This window comes from Hemicordylus capensis, chromosome 5 (assembly GCF_027244095.1).
Source record: "Hemicordylus capensis ecotype Gifberg chromosome 5, rHemCap1.1.pri, whole genome shotgun sequence".
NCBI lineage: Eukaryota > Metazoa > Chordata > Lepidosauria > Squamata > Cordylidae > Hemicordylus > Hemicordylus capensis.
In genome coordinates this window covers 171591775-171617994 of record NC_069661.1, presented here as the reverse complement: position 1 = coordinate 171617994, position 26220 = coordinate 171591775, and the positions used below count along the sequence as shown (strand labels likewise).

Here is a 26220-nt window from a genome sequence, read left to right as displayed (position 1 = left end):
AAAGAGTCCTGAACAAGTCAAGAGATTCTTTCTAAACCTTTGGAAAGAAAAACCTGTGTAATTTCAGAACTTTCCTAACCAGCTTCTCAAAAAGCTTCTCCACACAATTTGTACATGGCTTTTAGCAAGAGTTTTGGAATTGCATTGGGCTCCCAAAGATATTTGGGTATTTCTGTCTCAAAATGCTGTCTTCCAAATCCCTTTGCAAGGTCAGTTTGCATTTCAATCACACTGAATACAATACATACTTAACTAAACCATTCATGAGCTTTTTGCATATCTTATCTTCTGCTAATCACTCAGTGCCTCAGCTGGAATGGAGAGAGTCAGAAAAGTCAATTTCAATTGCAATGCTTTTCTGAAGAACAAAGCATTCTGTCTGAAACACAGTCATTTCAATTAGGAAACAAAAATCTCTGTTTTTTAATTCTTAATTTTGTTTTGGTTACAAAACCTCTGAAATTGCCATTTTCGGGCACAAAACGTTTTGTACTTGAATCGAAATGCACAAGCCTAGTCAGCATTGGGGACCCTTCCTTATTTTTCCTTACTAAAGGAAAACAAGGATTAGATCCCCCCTCTCTCTAGCTTCCACATAAAAAGGAAATGGGACAACACAATGTTTTTTGATGCAGGAAAATCTCCAAGTGGTACAAAATGAAGTATATGAAGTATAAACCACCCTGAGCCATTTTGGAAGGGTGGTATATAAATCAAATAAATAAATAAATCATAAATATTTCAAACACATTTAAAGTTTGCTCAAGATGTTGAGCAAACATCTACAATGTTTCTCAGAATAAGCAACTATTACACAGAAAATTAACTTACAGTGTAACCGTTTTCATCCTGGACGTTTATCTGTGAGCCATGAGCAGCAAGAACAGAAACAAGCTGAGGGTGGCCTTCACGGGCTGCATACATCAGTGGAGTCATTTTTTTCCTAGGAAGAATCCATATAATTGTTAAAGGAGCAACTGTGTGCTCATCCATTTTATTGTTCATTGATCAATATAGTATCTCACACATGAAAATGGCTCAGGACCACTTAGTCTCACTCAAATTGTCAACTACAAAACAACTTGCATTGTCTTATGCACCAGTCCTTGAGCTACAGGAATTGTCAAATATCAAGAATTCTGATGTTCTATAGAAAATGAGTTCTAGTGTGTTTTACAAGATATAATCAACTGCTCCATAATCATACTACCATTACAAAAATATCGAACAATGAATCAAACACAGAATTGGGGGGGGGGAGAAGTAAAAACAAGCATCAATTGTGCTTGTGGCAAGGAACAGTATCTACATTGGACAGTGTAAATATTGATAAATATTCTGAATGTAACAACACAACCTTCAGATACTGCTATAAATGCATAGTGTTGTAGTTAGTATCCTGTTTGCGGGGGGGACTTGATAGGAAGACTAAATAGCACTCTGTGCTAATCAGATTACAGACCACTAGAGGGACCCATAAAAGCATATAAAGGTAAAGTGTGCCATCGAGTCGGTGTCAACTCCTGGTGACCACGGAGCCCTGTGGTTTTCTTTGGTAGAATACAGGAAGGGGTTACCATTGCCATCTCCCGTGCAGTATGAGATGATGCCTTTCAGCATCTTCCGATATTGATGCTGCCCAATATTAGTGTTTCCCATAGACTGGGAAACATACCAGCAGGGATTCGAACCTGCAACCTCTGGCTTGCTAGTCAAGTCATTTCCCTGCTGCGTCATTAGTTTATCCTCTATAATAAAATGCTAAAGTGTGATCCCGTGTCTCTGCGCCCGTGTCTTTCTCGGCTGTTCTGGGCATGCGCGGAGCGCATGACCAGAACATCCGAGAAAGATACGGCCGCAGAGACACGGCGGCCATGTTGAGGAGGGCAGAGGCGGCCGAAGAACGGGATATGGGGAGGGCAGAGGCGGCCGAAGAACGGGATATGGGGAGGGCAGAGGCGGCAGCTGGGGGACCGGGAGGGCAGAGGCGGCAGTGGATCATCATCATCGAGGCGTTGGGGTTCAGCGGGGAGGGGAGAAATGGCCGCGGGAAGGGGAAGGGAGAAACGGTGGCAGGTCTGGCCCACCCACCGAAAAGGACAGAGGTGGCGGCTGCGGGTCCGGCAGGTCGCCAGGCGGCACTCTTGGCTGCGGCGGCAGAACTCTCCGCCCGCCCAGAAGGCCAAAGGCGGCGGCGGTGGGTGGCACTCTTGGCGGCGGCGGTGGAATTCTCCGCCCGGCCGGGAGGCCAGAGGCGGCGGCGGGTCTGGCAGAGGCAGTGGCGGCACAGATCGGTTGAATGCGGAGACTAGCGCCCGTTATTTTAACGGGCTGAAAAATACTATTAGTTTATAAAAGCATATACTGAAAGACAATCCCCCCCCCACTTCTATATTGTTAGTGCAGGGGTGCCCAAGCTCTTAACAAGAGTTCTGTTGCAAACCTTAAACTCAGGTAACCCATAGAGATAGGTGTGTGTGTGTGTGTGTGTGTGCCTAAACACATATGCAAACTCAAATGTGACTTTTATGAGACAGGTTACACCAGTCACTGACTTACATCCAGACTAAGTTACTCAAGAGATAATAGATAAGTATTCAAGGTGGATGTCCCATAGAACAAGCCCAATTAATTTCAATAGGAGCACACAGTGCTCATTTTCTGAAGCCAGTATGGCTGAGGGGAGGGGTATGCTGAGCTTTACCATGTAACCAGCCAATCAGGAGTCAAGGAAGATCTTCACCCTCCTCCTTCCCCTTCTGCAGTGGACATATTGCCGAGGATGTGTTGGCTTGAAGCCAGTGATTCTCAGATGGGGAACAAATAGCTTGGCTGCAGTGTGGGTAGGCAGGAGGGCTCAAATACAGCCTGGAAGCCCTTCAAGCCCTGTTGGGAAGCCTTGTGTGAATGAATGGACTCAACCATGTCATGTAGCTTTAGAAGATTCTAAACATCAAATTCACCACTTGCAGTGATGGGATCTCCATTTTGGATCTGTTTAAGTAAAGTGTGCCGTCAAGTCAATTTCGACTCCTGGCACCCACAGAGCCCTGCGGTTTTCTTTGGTAGTATACAGAAGGGGTTTACCATTGCCTCCTCCCGCACAGTATGAGACGATGCCTTTCAGCATCCTATGCCTTTCAGCATTTCGATGCCTTTCAGCATTTCCTATATCACTGCTGCCCGATATAGTAGCAGCAGGGATTTGAACCGGCAGCGGGGATTTGAACCGGCAACCTTCTGTTTGTTAGTCAAGCATTTCCCCACAGCTTAAGTATATTTGAAATAGATATATGTGCCAGATGATTACAAGTTAGTTACCCCTATTGTGTTACAGTTCCTAAAAGAAACTAAGCAGCAAATGAATGCTATTATCCAGCATTAATTCATTAGCAAGTACAATAGCACTGAATGACCCACTGAAGTACTAGTATAAGACATACTAAGAAAAATGACAAAATGAACCCAAAAAGCAAAGAGGGCACTGCTCTGAGGAAAGTGATGTCTTAGAAAAAAGACATTCTTCAGGAGATGAAAAGACAATCATTACTAAAAGAAGATACAAACATAGGTTTGTGATGGGCATGTTGTCCACACAGTTACTTGCCTACTTGGTTTGAAACTGCAGACATCACATAAAGTGTACATAGTCTAGTAGGTAGCACAACATTGGGTAGTCATACTTAATACTTAAAAATTAGGCTACTAGGTAGAATGTTGAAGTCCAGGACATTCGAGGTAACATCTTCAGAAGTGTTACCTTTTCAGCACGCAGGCACAGCTAGACATGTACAACTGTTGGGTCTCAATGAATGTCAGTAATGTATTTAACTTGTGCATAAATTCTCTCAAATCAGGGAAAGGAATGAGGTAGCCAACTTTGCAGATGTCATGAAATTTGCAGGACAGTGAGAACTTAAGTGGGCTGCAATGAGCTCCAAAAGGATTTCCTCCAACCTGGATGAGTGGGCAACAGAATAGCAAATTAGGTCCACTGTAAATGCAAAGAAATACACATTGGACAAAATCCAAACATCGCATATGCACAGATGAGAACTGAACTGGTGGTGACTAACCAGGGAAGAGATCTTTAGGTAGACAGGTCAATTAAAAAGTCAACTCAGTGTGCAAAAATAGAAAAGGCAAAAACCCATGCTAGGGATTATTAAGGAAAGGACAAAAATAAGACTACGAGCATCAAAATCCTTTTATATAATCCTATTATACCATTACATTCAGAAGACTCAACAATTCTCATTCAAAAAGGGCAACACAGAACTGTAACAAGTTGTTGTAGTAAGAACTTTCACTACAACTGGACTAAATATGATTGAAACTGAGGTCCATAAGTTAGATTTCTTATGCCTCAAAAGTTCAGGTGTCCGCCATCTTGAATCAGGGTGGATGATATCAAACTATGCCGTTGAGGTGTAGGGATGTGCACGAACCTGTTCGGAGGCCCTTTTACAGGCCTCCAAACAGGTTCGAACCCTGGGGCCAGTTCGAAGTTCAAAGCTGGCGGAGGAGGGTGCACTCACCCCGGCATGGGTGCACGCGTCCGGTCATATCTGGAAGACGAGGGCAATGGGGCGGCAGGGAGCTATGCTGCTGCCCCAATCGGCTTTGCTAAATATGAACACCGGTGGGGGGAAAGTGGTGGGAGGGTAAGTGCACCCTCCACCACCTTCGAACTGGCAGTTCTTTGAACTGGTTCGGAGGCCCATAAAGGGCCTCCGAACTGGTTCTGTGCACATCCCTAGTGCCCGGTTCAATCTCCAGTTAAAACATGTGGCACAGGCCTTGGACAGTTACTGCCAGTTAATCATAGTAGACAGTATTGGACTAAAGGTAAAGTGTAAAGTGTGCCATCAAGTTGATTTCAACTTCTAGAGCCCACAGAGCCCTGTGGTTTTCTTGGGTAGAATACAGAAGGGGTTTACCATTGCCTCCTCCCACACAGTATGAGACGATGCCTTTCAGCATCTTCCTTTATTGCTGCTGTCTGATATAGTACCAGCGGGGATTCGAACTGGCAACCTTCTGTTTTTTAGGCAAGCATTTCCCCGCTGCTCCACTTAAGGTGACAGTATTAGACTAGATCAAGGTTTCTTTCTTTTTCTTTTGCATTTTAACTTTTTATTGGCTTTTACAATAGCTTTACATTCAAATTACATTCATTTCTACACATAAATAAATATTGTCTTCCCGCTTACCTATGTGCGGTTCACAATAACTACACATATAAACCATTGCTATAATAATTCAGAACATACATACTCCACACTACTACTCGATTTTACCCAACCTGCTGTTATTACTATATTTCAAACCCTACTGAAAAGTCCATATTAGAAAAATAGTTCATTAAGTAAAGCAAAAATGGTTCCCAATCTTCTTTAAAACATTCCAAATTTTTGTCTCTTAAACGTGCTGTAAGCTTTGCCATCTCAGCATATTGCAAAATTATCAACCAGTCTTCTTTTGAGGGCATTTTAGTGTCTTTCCATTTCTGCGCATATACTATCCTAGCCGCCGTGGTTGCATACATTAAAAATGTTAAATTTCTTCTGGAGAACTCTCTTTCAGTTATTCCCAGCAGGCAGGATTCTGGCCTCTTAAGAAATGTCATTTTAAAATTTTTCTTCAACTCATTGTATATCATATCCCCAAAAGTCTTTGCCGTCTCGCATGACCACTACATATGGAAAAAGGTTCCTTCACATTGTCCACATTTCCAACATTTGTTTGAAACATTTTTATACACTAAAGCTAATTTTTTCAGTGTCAGATACCACCTATACATCATCTTATAATAATTTTCTTTTAAAGAGATCAGGGTTTCTTAACCTTGGGCCCCCAGATGATGTTGGACTAAAATTCCCAGAATCCCCAAACACGGCCTTTGTGGCTGAGGATGATGGGAATTGTAGTCCAACAACATCTGGGGGCCTAAGGTTAAGAAACCCTGGACTAGATGAATATATAAAGGGTTTCTTCACATAATACATAATGATTTTATGGAATTCAGTGTCTCTCACCACATCTTGTAGGAGTTATTTAGATGGCTTAAAAAGATTAGATAAACAACAGAAATATAGCTAAGAGACCTGACCGTTGACCCCTCTGATTCAAAGGCCACTGAATACAAGTCACTAGAAAGGACTGTTGGTTACTTACCATGAAGGCTTCTTCTCGCTGCTGGAGTTGAGGACATCTCACGTGTGTTATCTTCCCTAGTATGCTCCAGAGGACAGGACAAATCTAATTAATGGAAACCTTTAGAAGACCCGGGAGGGTATCCCCTCTCAGTTTGGTTAGTCAACCCAAGTTTCTAGAAGGAAAGAAAGTGATTAAGAGAATAAAATAACAGGTATTGAAGGCACAAAGGAAAGATACGCAGACCAGGATCATGGACACCCAGGGTGGGTTGAGAGGTACTCAACTCCAGCAGCAAGAAGAAGCAATCTTGTTAAGTAACCCCAATGCTCCTTTGTCAGATGCTGGGTGAGGAGATTTCACATGGAACATGCCACAGTTTAAGAACCTGAAAGGGGGTGACCACGGCTTCTGGGACAGGAGAACGCGCTGAAGCACGCGCCTGCCGAAGGCAGCCTGAGAGGAACGCATGAAGTCAACTTGTAGTTTTTTGTAAACGTGGATGGGGATGACCACATTGCAGCTCTACAGATGTCTTCCAGTGGAGCGTTGGTGAAGAATGCCGCTGAGGTGGCCAAACAAGTGGAATGCGCAGTAATCTTCAGTGGTGTAGGAAGGTGTTGAACCTCATATGCAAGTGAAATACAAACCTTGATCCACCGGGCTAGGGTTGAGGCAGACATCTGCTGAACCATTAACGTCTTTGTGGATCGTAATGAGGAAGGTAAATTTTTAGACAACAGCATACATCTAGATTGTGCTCTTTTCCCCTGGGATGAGAAGGTTTGGGACAGAATGATGGCAGGTCAATATCCTGCTATCTGTGGAAGACAGAAGCCACCTTTGGGAGCATGGATGGATCCAGTATCAAGGTTACTGAATCTGGTGAGAACACACAAGATCTTGGGTTAGCAGACAGGGACCTGAGTTCGGAAACTCGTCTTGATGAGGTAATAGCCACCAGGAAGGCTAGATTTATAGAAAAGACATGTAGTGGTATCAAATGCAGTGGCTCAAAGGCAGGTGCGTGCATCACCCGAGGACTTTGGGTGCAGGTCCTGAAGGAAGCCTGTGGACCACTGGAAGAGAAGACAGGGTGGCCACCCTCAGGAAACACTTCAAGTGGGGATGAGAGCTTAGACCTCTCCGCTTGAAAGGAAACAGCAGAGTCCCCAAAGCAGCTGTGTGGCACTTGATGGTGTTGGCCTTTAAGCCCTTATCCAGGCCATCCTAGAGGAATAACAAAAGTTTTGTCACCCCACACAGTCTACTACCACTGAGAGCTTGCATTTCCTGCATCACAGGAGAAGTATGTGCCAAGGAGACTGGTAAATCCTATTGGTTGTTGTCCTTCTGGGTGCTAGGATAGTATCCAAGACCCGCTGGTCATATCCAAGGCAGCTTAGGATGTTACACTCAACCAGGTGGCAAGCTTGAACCATGCTGGGTTGTGATGAAGTACTGGACACTGGGTGAGAAGACTGCTTGTGGATGGCAGGAACCACACGCTGTCCACCACCAGGTGAAGTATTGCGGCGAACCATGGATAGTGTGGCCAGTAAGCAACTACTAGTATTACCTGTGCACCTAGTAATCATATGTGGCATAGTAGCCAGCTGAGGACCGGGATTGGCAGGGATGTGTATAGTAGTTCCTCGGGCCATGGTGTCAACAGAGTTGAGTCTCCAAATCTAAACTCTTCAGGATCTTGTCACCTGGGAGATACTCTCTCATGTATACTGGACCCAAGTAGACCTAATGAATGAGACCTCAGTGAGACTTACCTGCTCATAAGATAAGAGCTCTGATGTTCAAATCAAGAGCCCATATAGCCCATCATTCTGTTTCCACACCAGATGCCTCTGGGAAGCCCACAAGCAGGAGACAAATAACCCACTCCTTTTGCCTCTCAGCAATTCCAACTGAGAATGGGAGGCAGCATATAGTCATCATGATTAATAGCCATTGATAATCTCTCTTCTCCATAAATTTTATCTTATCCCCTATAAGTCTATCTAGACTGGTGGCCATCACCCTTCTTGTGGCAGCAAATTCCATGAATTCTGCACTGTGTGAAGTATTTACTTTTATCTGTTCTCAACCTCCCATCATTTATTTATTTGTTTTTGCATTTTATATCCCGCTCTTCCTCCAAGGAGCCCAGAGCAGCGTACTACATACTTGAGTTTCTCCTCACAACAACCCTGTGAAGTAGGTTAGGCTGAGAGAGAAATGACTGGCCCAGAGTCACCCAGCTAGTATCATGGCTGAATAGGGGATTTGAACTCGGGTCTCCTCGGTCCTAATCCAGCACTCAACCACTACACCACACTGACTCTTTAGACGCTGACGAACTAATTTTTTGGCATTCACTAGGTCAGTTTCTAATAAAAATTCAGGATTCAGGCCAATACGGGAAAGTTTATCCGCAATCGTTACCAGCCAAATAGGCCGGGGTGTAGCCGAAAGAAACCCAGGCACAAGTCTCACTGGCTGGAGGTGAAGCTTCAGCCAGTAGAAAATAATCTGCAACCATGCCCTGGTCTCAATCCTCCACAACCCAGCCTCTTGTCATAGCACCACATTAGGGGTGCATCTAGGTGTACCAAAAAGCGCTCTTAGAAAGCCTAACTGAACCCGCTCTAAGGGCATAAAACTATCAAAAGGGCCCAACTGAACCCCATACAAAAGTTGCAGTACAGTTTTAGCGAGGAACAATTTAATGGCAGCAGGAATATATCCTCCGCTCTGCACATAGTGAAATCTCAGAATAGTTACCGCACTTCGTTAAGCCAAATCAGAACCATTCTAGCATGAGCGCGTTGCCTGTTATATTGAAATATCACACCAAGGTATTTGATCTGCTTTACTTGTTCGACTTGATGTCCCCCAACAGTCCATCTAAAACTCTTAGCTGGCTTGTCTGCCAGCATTTTACAGTCAGTTTAAGGCCAGGGTGGGTTTTTTCCGGCTTCATATTTGTCCATCATAACTGTTAGAAAGTTCCGCTGGGCTTTTTCAAGAGCACACTTTAATGCCTTTCCTTCAGCTATATTAATGGGGAGATTTCAACATTTACCTCTGGAGGCTCGCTTGTGCCCTTGTGGTTTGGGTGAACCTGAATCAATCGCTCACATTTTATTACGCTGTAGATTCTATAGTAATATTAGATGTCATTTGATTCAGCTGCTTCCTTCTAGGTTTCAACATCAATCGGATGATCTGCTGGTGAAATTTTTACTTGAAGATAATGCACTCTGCATCTCTCATGTTGTAGCAAAATTCTGTTACATCGCAATTAGAATTCATAGTTCATTGATTGATGCTAAAGTTAATGATTAAGTTAATGTTGAATGCTGGAATAATGTTTATTGTTTGTGTTGTTTTGTTTTGGGCATTGGCCATAAATAAAGTATCTATCTATCTATCCTCCCGTCAAAGTAAATGTTGCTTTGTGAGGAATTAAGATCTAGTGGACAAGAAGGAAACAACATCTCAGGATAGCACAGGTCATTAACTGGTAGTGCCCACAAGGAATCTGATGGGAAATCCCTTTCTGCAGAAGGTCTTTATTCAGTGGTTATTTATCTTTTGATGATGCTGACTCTTGAACAACAAGAGCTCTTAAGCTCTTATAAATAGTCGTCGTATTAAGAACAAGTTGTAATGGATCCTGTCTTAGAACACCAACATATTACCTACATTTAGTATCAGTGGCTAATATACAACACAACTACAAGAGCGCTCTTGTGCAACCATGCACATGTTATGTTAAAAGGCAGACAGAACATTGAGCCATATGTCAGCCACAGTCTTTCACATTCTACACAGCAGTGCACTGTAGAATCTCTATATTATATACAACATTAATGTACACTAAGAATGTGGGTAAGAATGTATGCATTAAGTTACTGACCCTTAGATTATGTCTCTAGACAAATAAACTCTAGAATGTAATATTAAGTACATGTGGTTTTTATTTTTAAAACATACCTTCAAACAGATAGCGGATATTTCTCTTTTGTGGAACCAGATCAAACACATGTAGTGTAATAAAGTGTTGAGTTTTATGTAACTAGCCTCATTGTTTTGAAGCAATGAGGCTAGTTTATCTGCAGAGTTTATCATCTAAAGTATAAATGTGACACTTTTCCCAGGCTATTTACCTCTTTCGAGATGTGTCATTTGACAGAAAGTGATCATAAAATGATAAAGTCAAGGCCACTGAAATTACAGAGTAGAATTGGTATGGTGCTATCTTAGTAACAGGAAGAACTATTTCCATTAATATTAAGTGTTAAACAACAGGTTAAAAATTTCAAATATTAACCAAGCCATAAATTTCAACAAAAGCTGACATCTGGAAGATAATAAACTAAAAGAATACAAGTTGCTTCAAATGCAGCAATTTTCAGGTTTCATTACTAAGGTATTTGTAGTCCAATCTCAAAATCAGTTTTAAATTTGAATCTAATTCATGTAGTATTTGCATAAAGGAGGACTTCACTATTCACGGGTCTAGAACTCGCAGTTTTGCTATCTGTAGTTGGGTAATTAGCACACAACCTCAGTATACGCAGGATGGGGCAAATGGACAAAAAGGGGTTAAACCTGCGTACCCGCTGGTCGGGGGTGACCGGAAATGACCCAGGAGGGAATTTCCAGCTACCATTTTGACTGTTGGAGAGATCAGGAGACATTATATAGCTCAAAATGGAAGGCAAGAAATGCAATTTTCAGTCGATTTTCAGGGTGGATAACACTGTGGGCAACGGTGCAGCATGGCAGAACACCTTGAGGAGCCATTTGGGGGTGATGGGGGAAATGGGGCAAAATCTGCCATTTTGGCAGATTTTCTGCATCCAGGAATCCAACACCCCAATTCCCATTGCCCTAACGCCAAGGTATTTGTGGACTCGCTATCCACAGGGACCCCTGGAAAATGGAACCCCAGCGAATAATGGGGTTTTCCTGTACTAGATTACTGGATATAAATTTTTAAACAAGTTGTTCTAGTAAGAACTAATTAGCTTACTTTCCTTTCACTTTATCTACAACTTGACTAAGTTTGGTTCAAATCAAAGTCCACAAGTTAGATCTCTTGCACCTCAAATATTCATGCATCCACCATCTTGGATCGGGGTGAATGACATCAGTACAAACTATACCACTGGGGCATCCCTATGTGTTTATACAGCTGTAGCAAATTTGGCTCAAATCGGTTAGACTGTCCACAAGTTAGTGCACTTGCACCTCAAAAGTTTACCTGTCTTCCAGCTTGAATTGGAAGACATCGTCACAATCTATGCCCTGGAGGTGTCCCTATGTGTCCCTACAACTGTAGGAAATTTGGTTCAAATTGGTTAAGCGGTTCACAAGTTAGCCCACTTGTGCCTCCAAAGTCTGCCATCTTGAATCAGTGTCTGCCATCTGCCATCTTGAATCAGTGGGGTTGCGCCTCCAAAGTCTGCCATCTTGAATCAGTGCCTGCCATCTGCCATCTTGAATCAGTGGGGATGACATAATCACAAACTATGTTGTGAAGCTGGTGGGACACACACACGGACAGCCAAGTGATCTCATAAGCCTACTGGAAAATAGGCTAAAAATACTCAGTGATACAGGCAGACAGTATTTGCCTTAAGCTTTGCGGATGAGTATTAAACTAAAGTTTTATATATTTAAATTCACTAGAGGGAGTTTGCATTTTTCAGTTTTGTGTTTTTAATGTGTAGATGGTTTATTGGTGTATATCACGTTGACTATAAAAACATATCCAATCTACAGACATCTGAAAATGACATTACCACCTTCAAGAGTCTACATGTGATAGAGAAGCTCAAAGTCAACACTGACATTAAAACAATTTAATGTAACAGGTTTACTGGAAAACAGTACACCTATCCTTTACACCAGAGACGCAGTGCACACCAACAGCAGATGGTAATAAAACTGTAAAAACCAGAATTATTGTGCACATTCTCATGAACATAACCAATGAGTCACGAAAACATGAATGTTAATACAGTCTATTAACACACATATGCAAAATAAAAATTAATGCCTCCACGCTTTTAACTGGATAAAGCCTACCATAGCAGCACTTAATTTCAGAAAATTAAACTCTGAGGTCATTCACACAACCAAAAATGTCCTATTTGGGGGGAGCTGTTTATGCTCCCAATTTTCGGTTGTGAGGGTAGTAGCTTTTCCTCCTTTGCTTCCACACAACTACTTCTCCCTCTTCCTATCTAGTTGTTTGCACCCACACAACCAAAGACTGGGAGCACACACAGCTCCCAAACCTCGGTAGGACAGTTTTTGGCTTTGTGAAATACCTCACTGGGCAGCAATCACAGTTGTCTTAGTCTGGAATAGCAGTCTTTGGTAAATGTTCCTGTCCCAGAATGGATTCTACCCTATATATACGGAACACATTAAAAAGCTTAGAAGGGAAAGCAGTATTCCAAGAATACATGGAGATTTGATATATGCCAAAGTGGCCATTAAATAGCTGGTGTTTTTATACATAATTTCTAGCAAATAGATGCTAAAAGAAAAGTTACTGTTGGTATTGCTTAAAGTTTTTCTGGTCTTAGAAGAAAGCAGTATCCAAATGTAGAAAGATGTGGAAAACCAACTTCGATGGCTGCCAAAAGAGCAGAGACTTCCCCTTACTCAGCCAGGCCTGCTCAACTCTGCCCACCCCAGCTGTTTTTGGGATGGCCAATAGCCAGGGATTATGCAAGTTGTAAGCCAACATTTGCAGGAGGGCCAAAGTTGAGCAGCCCTGCTCTAGCCTAATCTAAGGAAATCGGTTATTTGATGGGGGGGAAATAAATATGTATATGCAGATATATATGCAGATATATATGCACTTATATATTTTTATACTGCCCAAAACTTATGTCTCTGGGTGGTTCACTCTGGAAATATAGAACTTCACTCTTTCAAAAACACCACTCTGTGAACTTTGGGGGCAAAGGCATATCTGGACATCAAAGAGATGCAAAACAAAGGAAAGGCTCAACATCACAGCTGGAGTAATATAGGGGAATTTGCTCAAGTTCCCCACCCTGTTTAAAAAAGTCCCCCCCACCCACCCATACCAACTGTCCCCTGGAACCTAGGGTACTGGCTATCTTGGGGCAGGGTTACCATTTTACAACAACAGGTCTCTAAAGGCGGTGCAGGGAGATTACGGCTCTACCCTGTAGCCTTTGGTTTAAGTGGTGCTGCAAGCTTCTCTCTTGCCCCTCATGCTTTTCAAAATCTACATGTGGAGGTTTGGGCTTGGGGGTAATCACTATGCCAACAACCCAACTTTTTTTTTAATCATCTGATCCTGAGGAGGCACTGAATGTTCTAAAGTGGTGTCTAGAAGTAGTTCCAGATTGGAGAGTGGATAAAATGAAGTTTAATGCAGGCAATAACTGAAGTGAAGATTTGCAAACCTGTTTTAGATGAGCTATACTTCTCCTGAAGCAACCGTTTGAGTACTCTTGTGGTTACAGGTGGTGGTAGTGGTGGTGGTGGTGGCGGCCAGGAGTGCCTTCTGCCAATTTAGTTCAATAGCTGTGCCCCTTGGTGAAGTCAGACATTGCATCAGTCATCCATGCTTTAGTTTGGACTGCTGTAATTGTTGTTCTGTGTGTGGCTGCTCTTCAAGGCAGTCCAGAAATGTCAACTGATGCAAAATATAGCTGCCAGGGTTTTGTCTAGAGCTAGGAGATTAGATCATATTATTCCTGTTTTGTACAGGTTTCACTGGTTACCAACTTGTTTCCAGGTTCCATCAAGACACTAGTTTTGACTTTTAAAGCCCTAAATGGACTGGAACCAGAGTATCTCAAGAACTGACTCCACTCATACAAAAATGTCAAGAACTCAATTCCACCACTACAACCCTTCTTCCATTATAAGAAGTGCAGCCTTTCCATCGTGGCATCCAGATTACGGAATAGCCTTCCCAAAGAAGTAAGCTTGGCTCTATAACTGCCTTTTTTTTAGACAGGCAATGAAATCATTTATTTCAGTAAGCTTTTTCTGAAGCCCTTTAGAATATTGCTTTAGTCTGCTGCATATGTATTATTGTATTTTTAAATTATTCTAAACCATATTGGAAGTGAAGGACTTTGCTCTGTCTCATGTCTCAACGAAAGAGGGAGACAGACTAGTGAGTCAGAGGGCTAGAGAAGTCAAGACACTGGTCATCCCTTCTCTACTGCTCTGACACTATCCCTTCGGTATGTAGACTGCTATTCTCAGGGACTTACTTCCTGCCTTCCTGGCCACTTCCTTCTTCTCTTTCTTCTCCCTTGCAACATGCAAGCTCCTCTCTCTCCCTGCACCATGTGTGCAGAGATGCATCCATGTGCATCCAGCTAGCTAGGTAGATTAGAGATACTATCTCTCCACTTTAGTATCTAGAATGGAGTTCACTAATAAATACTCCATATATTGATTTGAAACTATGAACTGGCTCCAAGTTATTTTACTCTTAGCATACATGCATGCCCGAGCAGACGCCGCTATGTTGTGTCTCTGTGCACTCTGCTATATTAGAAGGGTATCTCTTACCAGAGAGAATTCCCAACACTTTGTAGAGAAAGATGGAATACAAGACAAACTAAGCACCTGCATCAGCTTGCTAAATAATCCCTAGAGAAGGTGAATCGTCAGAACCACTTACCAAGTGGGCACACTGCTACGTTGCTACTTGTATTGTCCACTGACAAAGCAAACAAGAGTTTTGCCATTTCCCCCTGCTCTCCTGAATTTTTAATCAGAACAAGTGTATGACAAACCTTCTCATCACTAGTTAGATGAGCAGCTCTCCCTCCATATGGTTCAAGTACTTTAGGAGCAACTTACCACTTGATAATTCCAGGTTTGTAAATAGCCAGTTGATTGTGGCAAGTAGACATCGCCTTCAGATTACCAGACACAAAACAATTTCTAAATTGGAAATAAGATGGTCCTCTCCCGACCCTGCCCTCCTCCAGATTATTGATTTGCTGCAAATGACTAACATATGTATGCATGGATAGGGAGACTAGTAAATGTTCAGTGAGAAATTGAACTGATGGAGATTTCTATACAAGATACTTAATATGTGATAAACCAGAAAGCACCAGAAATCTCACAAGTTGTTGCAAATTCTCATACCCACTTTTTAAAGCAAAAAAACTGCCCTGTACTAAATGACTAGATAGCCAACTAAATCAAATACCAACAAAATAAGATTATATTTCTGCAAGGACATTCCCCCCCCCCATATACTCAGATTTTTAGAGTTTCTCTGCAGTGCAAATGGTTAACAAAAGGTTGCAGCACAAATGTCAGAGAGCTACTCCACAAGTGGACAGAGACTTTAGAAGGAAACAGTACATATCAAACATTGTTAAGGAACACTGGTAGATTTCATCACAGAAAGATTGCCAGAAATGATCCATTGGTAGTAAACAAGGCAGAACATGCCCAAGAAAGAAAAGTGACTTTATTTTATTACATGATGAAGACATTGCTCAGCAATTTGAATTACAAAATATTTGCTTACTTGCATGCAGCATTAGGATTAGCGTTCCTTGAGAGGAGCAATTCTACACTCTTCAAAATCTGCTCTTCTGAAGCATGGGCAGTACACGCAGCCATTAACACCGTATACTGGTCTAAACAGAAACAAGGTGATAAAACAATTTGTAGAATGATAGTAACTAATTTGCAAAGAATAAAACTTGTAGTGGAAACTGCAAAGTTAGATTTCAAATTTCTCTTGAAATCTGGTGGTGGTGGTGGTGGTAGAAGGAGGAAGAGTGATGTTGTAATTTGTTTGGGTGAATCATGCTCTCTTCAACACTGCTAGTTATCTGGGGTGTGCAAAATATGAAATGTCACCAGGAAGTTCATTCCACAATTAGCAGCAAGATTGTTTTAGCACATGAGGGGGAAACATGAACACATCCAAAGCTTGCTTATATATAACACAGAGGGCCACTCCTTTGATATACTCAAGAGATACACTGATAATTTTCTGTCCTGAATGTCAGCTGTGCTACACTTCAAGAGGCGGGGCGGGGGGAATAGAAGTGCAATTGTGAGACCAATGATAAAGTGGAGTATTTTCATGAGGCCCTGGATCATGTATGGAAACCAATAGTTTAAAGATTAACAAATAGAAGTCACCAAATTGTATATCTGTGTCTCTTGTTTTCCAAGAAATGATTCTTCCAATAAACACTGGCAAGAGTATAAAGACTACTTTGCTTCAGAACTGCAATTCTATTTGTTGTTACCTCACCAAGATTTCACCATAAAGTCTCCTCTTCTGCAAACAGCCAATCTGTTAACAGAAAATCACCTTCACTATATAATGTTTATATGTAGTCTACTTAACCATGGGTTTCCGCTTTTGAAGGTATCAGATGACAGTATTTATATCATCAGCTACTCAAGGCAGAATGGTTACCTTCCACCGCTCTGCTAGGTAGAGGAACTGAAGCCACATCAAACTTTGCTAGCTCAAGCGGGATCTAGCTCTAATAGTAAAGCCTACTACTGTGAAGGAGGCTGAAGTGCTCAGGAGATCCATCAAGATATTCAACTTTGCATCCAAGAGTAATCTTCACCTTCTTGGCTGATCAAGACTTTACTTAGGAGGATCTTTTGTAGGATGATGTTTTAGTAGTTCATGTGTTTGCTTTATTCATGAATGTTCAAAGTAGAGGCAAAATTATGGCTCTCCATAATTAACTTCTGGTTAAAGCTTAATTTCTCTCCATCCAGTTTAGCTTCTCTAATGCTGGTAGATATGTTTACATCAACTTGGCACCAAAAACTGGAAGTTAAACTTATGTCGTATGGGATTTTCTTCAAAATTATTGCTATCCTGCTAACTTGGCAGGATAATTATTGCTATCACCCTGCTAACTTGGCAAGGAGGCACCTTTCACCGTGGTGATTCTCTTTATTTAGCAGGGGGAGAGTAACTGGCCCTATCCACCCCCAGCACAGTACTTCCAGTGACCGTTGCTGGTGTGTATCTTATGTTTCTTTTAGAGTGTGAGCCCTTTGGGGACAGGGATCCATCTTATTTATTTATTATTTCTCTATGTAAACCGCCCTGAGCCATTTTTGGAAGGGTGGTATAGAAATCGATTTATTATTATTATTTCTTGTTTACACAGTCAGACAGGTGTTATTGACTGGTTTGTTTTATCCAGACATCGAGTCCTTCCCAAGGACCTGGGATGCCAGAATTTTATTGTCAATTGTTATAGATATCGTCGCAGAATATAGGCTGTTCCCAGTAAAGCTGCTTTTTGTAACTGGCTGATGGTGATTTCTGTGGCCCCTATGGTGTTGAGGTGCTCTTCAAGGTCTTTTGGAACTGCACCCAGGGTGCCAATTACCACTGGGATTATTTGGGTCTTTTTCTGCCACAGCCTTTCAATTTCAATTTGTAGATCTTTGTATTTGGTGATTTTTTTCTATTTCTTTTTCTTCTATTCTGCTATCCCCTGGTATTGCTATGTTGATTATTTTGACTTGTTTTTCTTTCTTCTTGACTACAGTTATATCTGGTGTATTGTGTGGCAGATGTTTGTCTATTTGTAGTCGGAAGTCCCATAATATTTTTACATCTTCATTTTCTACAACTTTTTCAATTTTATGGTCCCACTTTAATTTTTGGCTACAGGTAGCTTGTATTTTTTGCAGATGTTCCAGTGTATCATCCTTGCTACCTCGTCATGCCTTTGTTTGTAGTCATAGTCACATAGTCAAAACCAAGGGAGCAGCAGAAGATTGTATACCATGGGAGGTGGGGTGGGGAATATATAGTTAAAAGAAAGGGGCAAATATTTTAACAGTGTTACTTCTTCTAGTTCTCAATCCATTAAGATTGATGCTGTGGGTTTCATCCAAAACCAGAAATCTGAAAGACACAATCAAATGTCTTTTTTGTTTGAATACTGCAGATATAACATTTGCTGTAAAAGAAGCCAACCAAATCTCCTTACAGTTTAGATTTTTAAAAAATAAAAATCGTGTAGCCTTTTAAGCAGGTGCATCTGTCCCTTGTATTGTCATACATGATGCATTTCACTACTTACTTAATGGTTTAACTAAACTGTAAGAAACAGATCTGTGATGAAATGCTCCTTTACCGAGTCTTACCTTTGTCAAAGCTTGCATTTGCACCTCTGTCCAAAAGGATACGCATGAGTTCCACATTCACAACACTTGCAGCATACATCAGGGCAGTCCATCCAAACTTAAACATAGTTTCTACACTTACACCTGTGATATTTATTATACATGAGAGAATGCATTAAAAAACAGTTTCATATGTTACACTATTTTATAAAATTAGATACAAATTCAATAGCTAAGCAAACAATCATGGACCAACTAGCCTAAACCATACCGCAGAATGTATATAGCAAGAATATGGTTTTTTATCCACTGAACACAGTTATCTGATTATTCGCAAAAAAAGTATAAAATAATTTAAGAGCAGCAGCAAGGACACATGTTTACATATGGCTGTAGGGAAGCTGTAGCTGTAGCTTAGTGACAGAGCACCTAGGACCTTGCACGAAGAGGTCACAGGCTCAAACCTAGGTATCTCCTGGCAGGTTTGTAAATGAACTCTCTCTGATTCCCTAGAGAACTGCTGCCAGTCAGTGTAGACAATACTGAACAAGACGGACCAGTGGTCTGGCTCAGTATACGGCAGTTTCCTCTGCTCAAGTCTGCTTCTGGCTTGCAATTTTAAAAGAGATACAATAAGACTTGTAGGGATTTAACGAACCTTTCAGCCATGAAACATTTGAACTGGAAGCAGGCCGTTTCAAGCTTGAAACAAAACACCATCTAAAGGGCCTGTTTTGAGCATGGAGCAGAACAACCCCGTTTCAACTGAAACGTTTTGAGCACCATTTTGGAGGCCTGTTTTCTACTTGCTGATTGGTTTTCTGGCACTGGCTTCCAATTGGTTTGTGAGCTCCTTGCTTCTTGGTTGGCTTATCATACAAATCAAGTATTGTCATGGTCAGATGTGCCTCCATTGGCTGGAGGGGAAGATGAAGAACACAAAAGGAGGAAATTTCAAAATGTATTCAAAGCGACAGGGAGGCAAAGATAGCCTTATGCCTCTCTTGAAGAGGATGCATCATGAGAGGACGACAGTGGTTTTGATTTTGCAGTTTTTTCAGTACCGAGTATAATATGCTGTGCTATTGCTGCTATAATTATCTGGTTTTGCTGGATCTCAGATTGACAAATGCAGATCTTGGGTGCCCTCCTTCCTTGAGTTGTGGTTTGTTTTGTTTTGAGAAATAGACAGTGGCACCTGTGTGTGTAATCTTTCTTGGTGATTGCTATGATGAGCTCCATGTCCGGCCTTGAGATTAAGTTGTGCTTCACTCACTGCTCTGCTCGGCAATCTGCATTGCAAGGTATACGCAGTCAAAATGCAGCTGAAGTTATTCTAGTTGAGCTTATGGCTATGCTTGTTGCTAAGTAAGACTGATGCTGCGCCAGCTGTTGCAATGCTAGAAACATAGTGAATCATAATTGTGTACGAAAGAGAAACTTGTAACAATGATGCTACTGCAGCGTAGGCACTGTGGGTGGCAGTGGATGCTGGGTCACCTGCCTGCCCATTTCATCTATTGGTTGGGTGGTAAGTAGCACCCATCATGCCCTACCACACAACCCACTTTGGTGTCTCTAGGAGCTACCCATGAGGAGCAATGGCCAGAACACTTGAAACTTTGAGCTGTTTTGTCAAAACAGCTGGTTCAACCTGTGTTTTGGTAAAATGTTTCAGCAGTTTTGCATTTCATTTCAAGCTCGAAATTCAAAACAAAATGCAGAATCTGTTTCATGCATATCCCTAAAGACTTGTTCTTTGAGACTCAAAAAGACAGAGATTCTATATAAAATGACAAGGGAAAGGACAAAGCTATGGGAACAAATGCAACTTGCAAGCACTAAGGCTCATGACACACTCCGTACAGTAGATTCAATTTGTTTGTTTAATCACATCTATAATCCTTTGCAGTATCTAATTGATTTTATTAGCAGTTCAATCCATTTTTCCTTCCAGACAGCTCTTAAAACCATTCTTCTAGCGATAGAATCTACATCTATGATCTCAGAGATATGTTTCTACGGTAGTCTCAAAGCTGTAGAATCCTTCAAATATAATTTATGAAGGAATGATCTTGGCATCACCTTACAGGGTAATTTAGATACAGATAGAATATTGCTATGTACTTTAGACTAACTAGACTGCAAATCATTATTTATGCACCACTTGTCCTATTTCATCTTTGCACAGCCACTAGGAAACTGCCAACTTCCTTGCAACATTTTCTTATTTGATATTATTCTTATATGCTAGTCATGTAACAAATTGTACTAGTGCCTTTTGTTTGACTAGCAGGGCTTTGGTACTATGAAGAAAATTCACAAATAATGTTCAGAATCAGCAAAGAATGAAGAGAAAGTTACGTAAGCACTTTATCTTCTCTCACATTTGGACTACCCAGGTATGTGTCAGTTGAAGTGTCATTATTTACAGGAAAGCTGCTGATTTTATAGACAGAAAATGATCAAGCTGAAAAGATGAAGTAATAACTCAGGAAGTAAGATAGCATTCTACATAAGGTCCCTTATCTTAAAATGATTTCAACATTGATACTTAGAGGGCGGGTGGAGAACACATTCCTGGAGTATGTAGCAGAACCAGAGATAGGAACATAGAAAGCTGCCTTATACCGAGTCAGACATAGGTCCACCTAGCTCAGTACTGTCTTCACAGACTGGCAACGGCTTCTCCAAGTTTGCAGGCAGGAGTCTCTCTCAGCCCTATCTTGGAGATGCCAGGAGGAACTTAGAACCTTCTGAAGGCAAGCATGCAGATTCTCTTCCACAGAGCTATGACCCCATCTCTGAAGGGGAATTTCTTACAGTGCTCATATGTAGTCCCCAATTCAAATGCAAGCCAGGGGCTTCTCAAAGGTGACAATTCATGCTTGCTACCACAAGACCAGCTGGGGGAGGGGGGAATCAGAGGTAAAGCCTGGGGGAGGTGGGAATCAGATGAACAAACACAGAACACTGTTTTTCTATTTTCTTCCCAGAAAAACTTGAAGTTTTGGAAAAATTTAAAAAACTTTTGAAATTTATCTTAGAATGGTGCATGAAATACTTTACAAATCATGATCTTAAACTATTGTAGCTACCTGCCCACTGCTCTTTCAAAATGCTATTTAACAACTATAACATAAAGTTGCTATATCCAAGACTACATACAATTCTAAACCTGTATAATATACACTATAACTCAAGTCCCAGAAGTCACCAACCTTTTGGAGTTCTATGAGAGTATCAACAAGTGTGTGGATCAAGGTGATCCAGTTGACATAGTATACCTGGACTTCCAAAAAGCTTTTGACAAAGTTCCTCATCAGACTCCTAAGGAAACTTAGCAGTCATGGGATAAGGGGACAAGTAGATGTGTGGATTGCTAACAGGTTGAAAGACAGGAAACAGAGGGTAAGGATAAATGGAGAGTTTTCACAATGGAGGGAAGTAAGAAGTGGGGTCCCCCAGGGATCTGTACTGGGACCGGTGCTTTTTAGTTTATTCATAAATGATCTAGAAGCAGGAGTAAGCAGCGAGGTGGCCAAATTTGCAGATGATACCAAACTCTTTCGGGTAGTGAAATCCAAAACTGATTGTGAGGCGCTCCAAAAGGATCTCTCCAAACTGGGGGAGTGGATGACAAAGTGGCAAATGTGGTTCAATGATGGCAAGTGCAAGGTGATTATTATTACTACTACATTTATATCCCGCTCTTCCTCCAAGGAGCCCAGAGCGGTGTACTACATACTTGAGTTTTTCTTTCACAACAACTCTGAAGTAGGTTAGGCTGAGAGAGAAGTGACTGGCCCAGAGTCACCCAGCTAGTTCCATGGCTGAATGGGGATTTGAACTCGGGTCTCCCCGGTCCTAGTCCAGCACTCTAACCACTACACCACATTGGAACGAAAAACCCCAACTTCAAGTATACGCTGATGGGATCTGAGCTGTCGGTGACTGACCAGGAGAGGGATCTTGGGGTCGTGGTGAGCAGCTCGTTGAAAGTGTTGACTCAATGTGTGGCAGCTGTGAAAAAGGCCAGTTCCATGCTAGGTATCATTAGGAAGGGGATTGAAAATAAAACTGCTAATATTATAATGCATACAAAACTAATATTATAATGCATACAAAACTATGGTGCAACCACACTTGGAGTACAGTGTACAATTCTGGTCACCACATCTAAAAAAAGAACATTGTAGAACTGGAAAAGGTGCAGAAGAGGGCAACCAAGATGAGCAGGGGCCCAGAGCACCTTTTTTATGAGGCAAGACTAAAACACCTGGGGTTTTTTAGTTTAGAAAAAAAGACAACTGCGGGGAGACATGATAGAGGTCTATAAAATCATGAATGGTGTGGAGAAAGTGGAGAGAGAAATTCTTCTTCCTCTCCCATAACACTAGAACCAGGGGTCATCCCATGAAATTGATTGCCGGGAAATCTAGGACCAACAAACAGAAGTACTTTTTCACACAACACATAATCCACTTGTGGAATTCTCTGCCACAAGATGTGGTGACAGCCAACAACCTGGATGGCTTTAAGAAGGATTTGGATAACTTCATGGAGGAGAGGTCTATCAACGGCTACTAGTCGGAGGGCTGTGGGCCACCTCCAGCCTCAAAGGCAGGATGCCTCTGAGTACCAGTTGCAGGGTACTAACAGCAGGAGAGAGGGCACGCCCTCAATTCCTGCCTGTGGCCTCCAGCGGCATCTGGTGGGCCACTGTACGAAACAGGATGCTGGACTAGATGGGCCTTGGGCCTGATCCAGCATGGCTGTTATGTTCTTATCTGAGCCTTTGTCCCTTATACGACATACAGGCATCTTTTCAAATGAGTTGCGAGCAGCAGTTGCAATGTGGTGCAAGGCTTGAATCTGGGATTCAAGAAAGCAGCCCCTTTGCACATCCACAAACTCCTGTACTTGCCTATGAGTTCTCTAGGATACTCTCAGTGCCTATGTGAATAATAAAGCTCTACTGTACCGCTGCCCTGCCTGAAACATGGTAACACTACATCAAGAAAAACTTCTCAGAAAGCCTTTCAAAATGTTCTTTTTTAAAAAGACACTTATCTTACCCGAGTTCAGCAGTTCTTCAACAATAAGCAAGTTTCCATTAGTTAATGCTTTTTTAAAAGCCTCATCTTTGTCACCTTGAGGATCATCCAAATGCTAAAGAGACAAGAAAACGATTACATAATTTTAAACATTCAGTATGCACACTAAAGCTTATTACAAAGAACTACCTCCCATACTACAAAAGAAATAGATAAGTTGTTAAGTTACACCTGTTTCCACCCTGGAATGCGAGGGGCAAGGCTTTTTCTGCCTTTATAGCTTCACAACAGAGATACACCAAGACACAAACTACATACCCCTGATCAGTGTTCCCTCTAAAGTGTGCATGTGCTCACATGTTTTTTGATGTCCGCTCAGTCAATTTTAGATCCCGCTTAGGATGAATTACTAAGGCCCCACTAGGAATATATGTGCGTACACACTGATTTGATACTGCCACCCAGAACAAAACTCATTACAAACACAGATGAAAGAAAATTACAGAGAAGACACGCACCAGATTTACACGTAACCAAAAACACATCTTCACAAGTTTCTGAACAGAACCAAGATACATGCTTCTACTATTATTAACTTTTGAGTTAGCCCTTAACAAGTACAGTAGTAACAACCATAGTATAAGAGCATACTTATACTTTAAAAGAAGACAAAAAAGAGATATCACCTCCTTCTACCACATTTCTGTACAATTGCGTGGTGTTTTTAAAGGACCTTTTTAAGATTCCAATAAGCCCTGGAGTTGAATGGTTATTTGAAGACCTTCTCTTCTTAGAATGTGTTCTTTATCAGTCTTTTAAGTTGCCACCTTTGTACAAGGCTTGAAGCAAGTCCCATTCCCCCCACAAAAGAACTTACAAGAGGACTGTGCATACATTTAGTTGAAGGACTACTCCAAGATTTTTCCTATGAATTTTACAAAAACAGCTTTCTATATGAAAAGCACAGCATAAAAATAGTTGTGAAATGCCATGCTAGTCAATTATATGGGGGAAAGAGCAAGGTAGCACCTTTTAGGCTGATGTTTTGTTACAATATATCAGGGGTTCCCAACCTTTTTAAACAAGTGTACCACTTCTGCTGCAGACCTTCAGCTCAGGTACTTGGAGATTCTGTGTGTGCACATGCACATATACACAAATTTAAACATTACAGTTAAGGTGAAAGCCACTCCCCTCACCACCACTTGAATAAAAGATCGCACCCACAATCAATATAAATATCTACTTGTAACAAGGGAGTTACTAAAGGCTCCCCCAAACAAGATTTATCTCCTTCCACCTACAACCATTTATGAATATTTACATACCACTTTTCAACAAAAGTGGAGGGAGAGGAGACAAGGATGAAGTTCGCACTGGAAGTAACAGAGAACACACAAGAATGAGAAAGCCCTGAAGAGGCAAGGAGCCTTGAAATGCAGTGGCGGCGACAAGCAGGCACACACGTGTGCAGGAGAGGAGAAGTGGAGGAAGCAAGTTGGCAGAGGATGACACAAGGAAAACAAAGAACAAGGAGCCTTGAAGAAAAGCAAACTTACACTCACAAACACATGCGGTATGCGTCAGGCTGCTCTGCCTCCGAGACAGACAGCCCACCCACTGCCAACCAATAGCAAGCTGGCTGCAAATGGCCAAGCTCTGCCAGAAGGATTCAGGACTAGATGTGGAGGCAAAGGAGAACTCCAGAGGAGATGCAGAAGCAGCAGAGAACTCTGGAGAAGGCAGGGGGCAGTGGACAGGAACAGGGAGCTCAATCCAGCATATAGCTGAGCCCCTGCTGAGTACCACCTGGGACTCTTCAAAGTACCACCAGTGGTACTCATACCCTTACTCCCAGATATTGTTGACTATAACTCCCAGCATCCCCAGCTGCAATAGCCTTTGCTTGGGGATTATGGGAGTTATAGTTCACACCTGGGAATCCCTGTTATAGGGAACACTGCAGGGAACAACATTATACGATATGCAAGAATAAGGTTATGCAGCTGTTCTGCTGAATGGTGATTTACTGAACACTTGTCCATGTTACAAAATACAGGGAGACACGTATTTTACAATGGACAATTTCCGGACTAAGTTAGTCATGACGAAATCCCACTGAATTCACAAGACTCAAGTTAATCATAACTGTCCCCTTGATTCCCATGGTGCTTAGCCGTGACTAACTAGTCTGGATGCTACCCTGTGGCGCAGCACTACCTTCTGGGGGAGAAACCAGGTCGGAGGTGAAGGACGGAGGTTCTCCCGCCGGCCGCGCCTCTACAGGAAGACCAAGCGGGTCTTTTTGACCCCCGCCCCAACCCCCGAAGATCCTCCTCGTCCCCCCACCAGCCTGCACCCTTTTCACCTGCTTCTGCGGCAGCGCTTCCGGCACGAACCCAATTTCCCAGCCATCATCGTCGCTCTCGCTGCTCTCGACTCCCGCCAGCGTCGCGAGGGAGCGCAGGCCGCCAGCCATCCTCCCTTTGCTACGACCCCCTTAGAGGAGAGGAGACCCTTCCAGCTCAGCCACCTGCCGCTCATGCGCTCCCTTCGTCGACACAGACAGGCCGCCGCCACAACGCAGGCGCAGAGGACAGCGAGCGCCTGCCGCGGCGGCGTTTCGACTTACGGAAGCCAAAGCGGGAACCAGGAGCCACGTGCAAAGACACCCATGGTTCAGGAAGGTCACGTGGCTTCGAGCGCCGTCTGTCTCCGAAAAACGGGGCGCGGAGAGAACGTTATTAGCGCTGCATCTCACCTTGAACTGAAATGGAGCCCTACCATACTTAGTCTGATAGATCAGGTGAGGCTTTAGAAGTTAACTCCACTCCTATTTACTGGAGATAGT

The 26220-nt window shown here is 42.3% G+C and overlaps 1 protein-coding gene across 4 annotated transcripts in view; it reads right to left on the bottom strand.

Annotated features, from left to right (window-relative positions):
• Positions 1-26016, bottom strand: part of ASZ1 (ankyrin repeat, SAM and basic leucine zipper domain containing 1) — a 65444-nt gene extending 39428 nt beyond the window's left edge. The window contains exons 1-5 of one of the 4 annotated variants that reach the window (XM_053257069.1): positions 25738-26016; positions 23391-23484; positions 18334-18456; positions 15716-15827; positions 832-943 (exon numbers count right to left, since the gene is read on the bottom strand). In XM_053257069.1, the coding sequence (XP_053113044.1) occupies positions 832-943; positions 15716-15827; positions 18334-18456; positions 23391-23484; positions 25738-25848 (552 nt within the window). In that variant the 5' untranslated portion in view covers positions 25849-26016. Of the gene's footprint in view, positions 1-831; positions 944-15715; positions 15828-18333; positions 18457-23390; positions 23485-24928; positions 25172-25737 lie in introns of those variants that run through there. The other 3 variants (XM_053257070.1, XM_053257068.1, XM_053257071.1) reach the window with 3 other exon arrangements.
• Between the last annotated feature and the right edge of the window lie 204 nt (positions 26017-26220).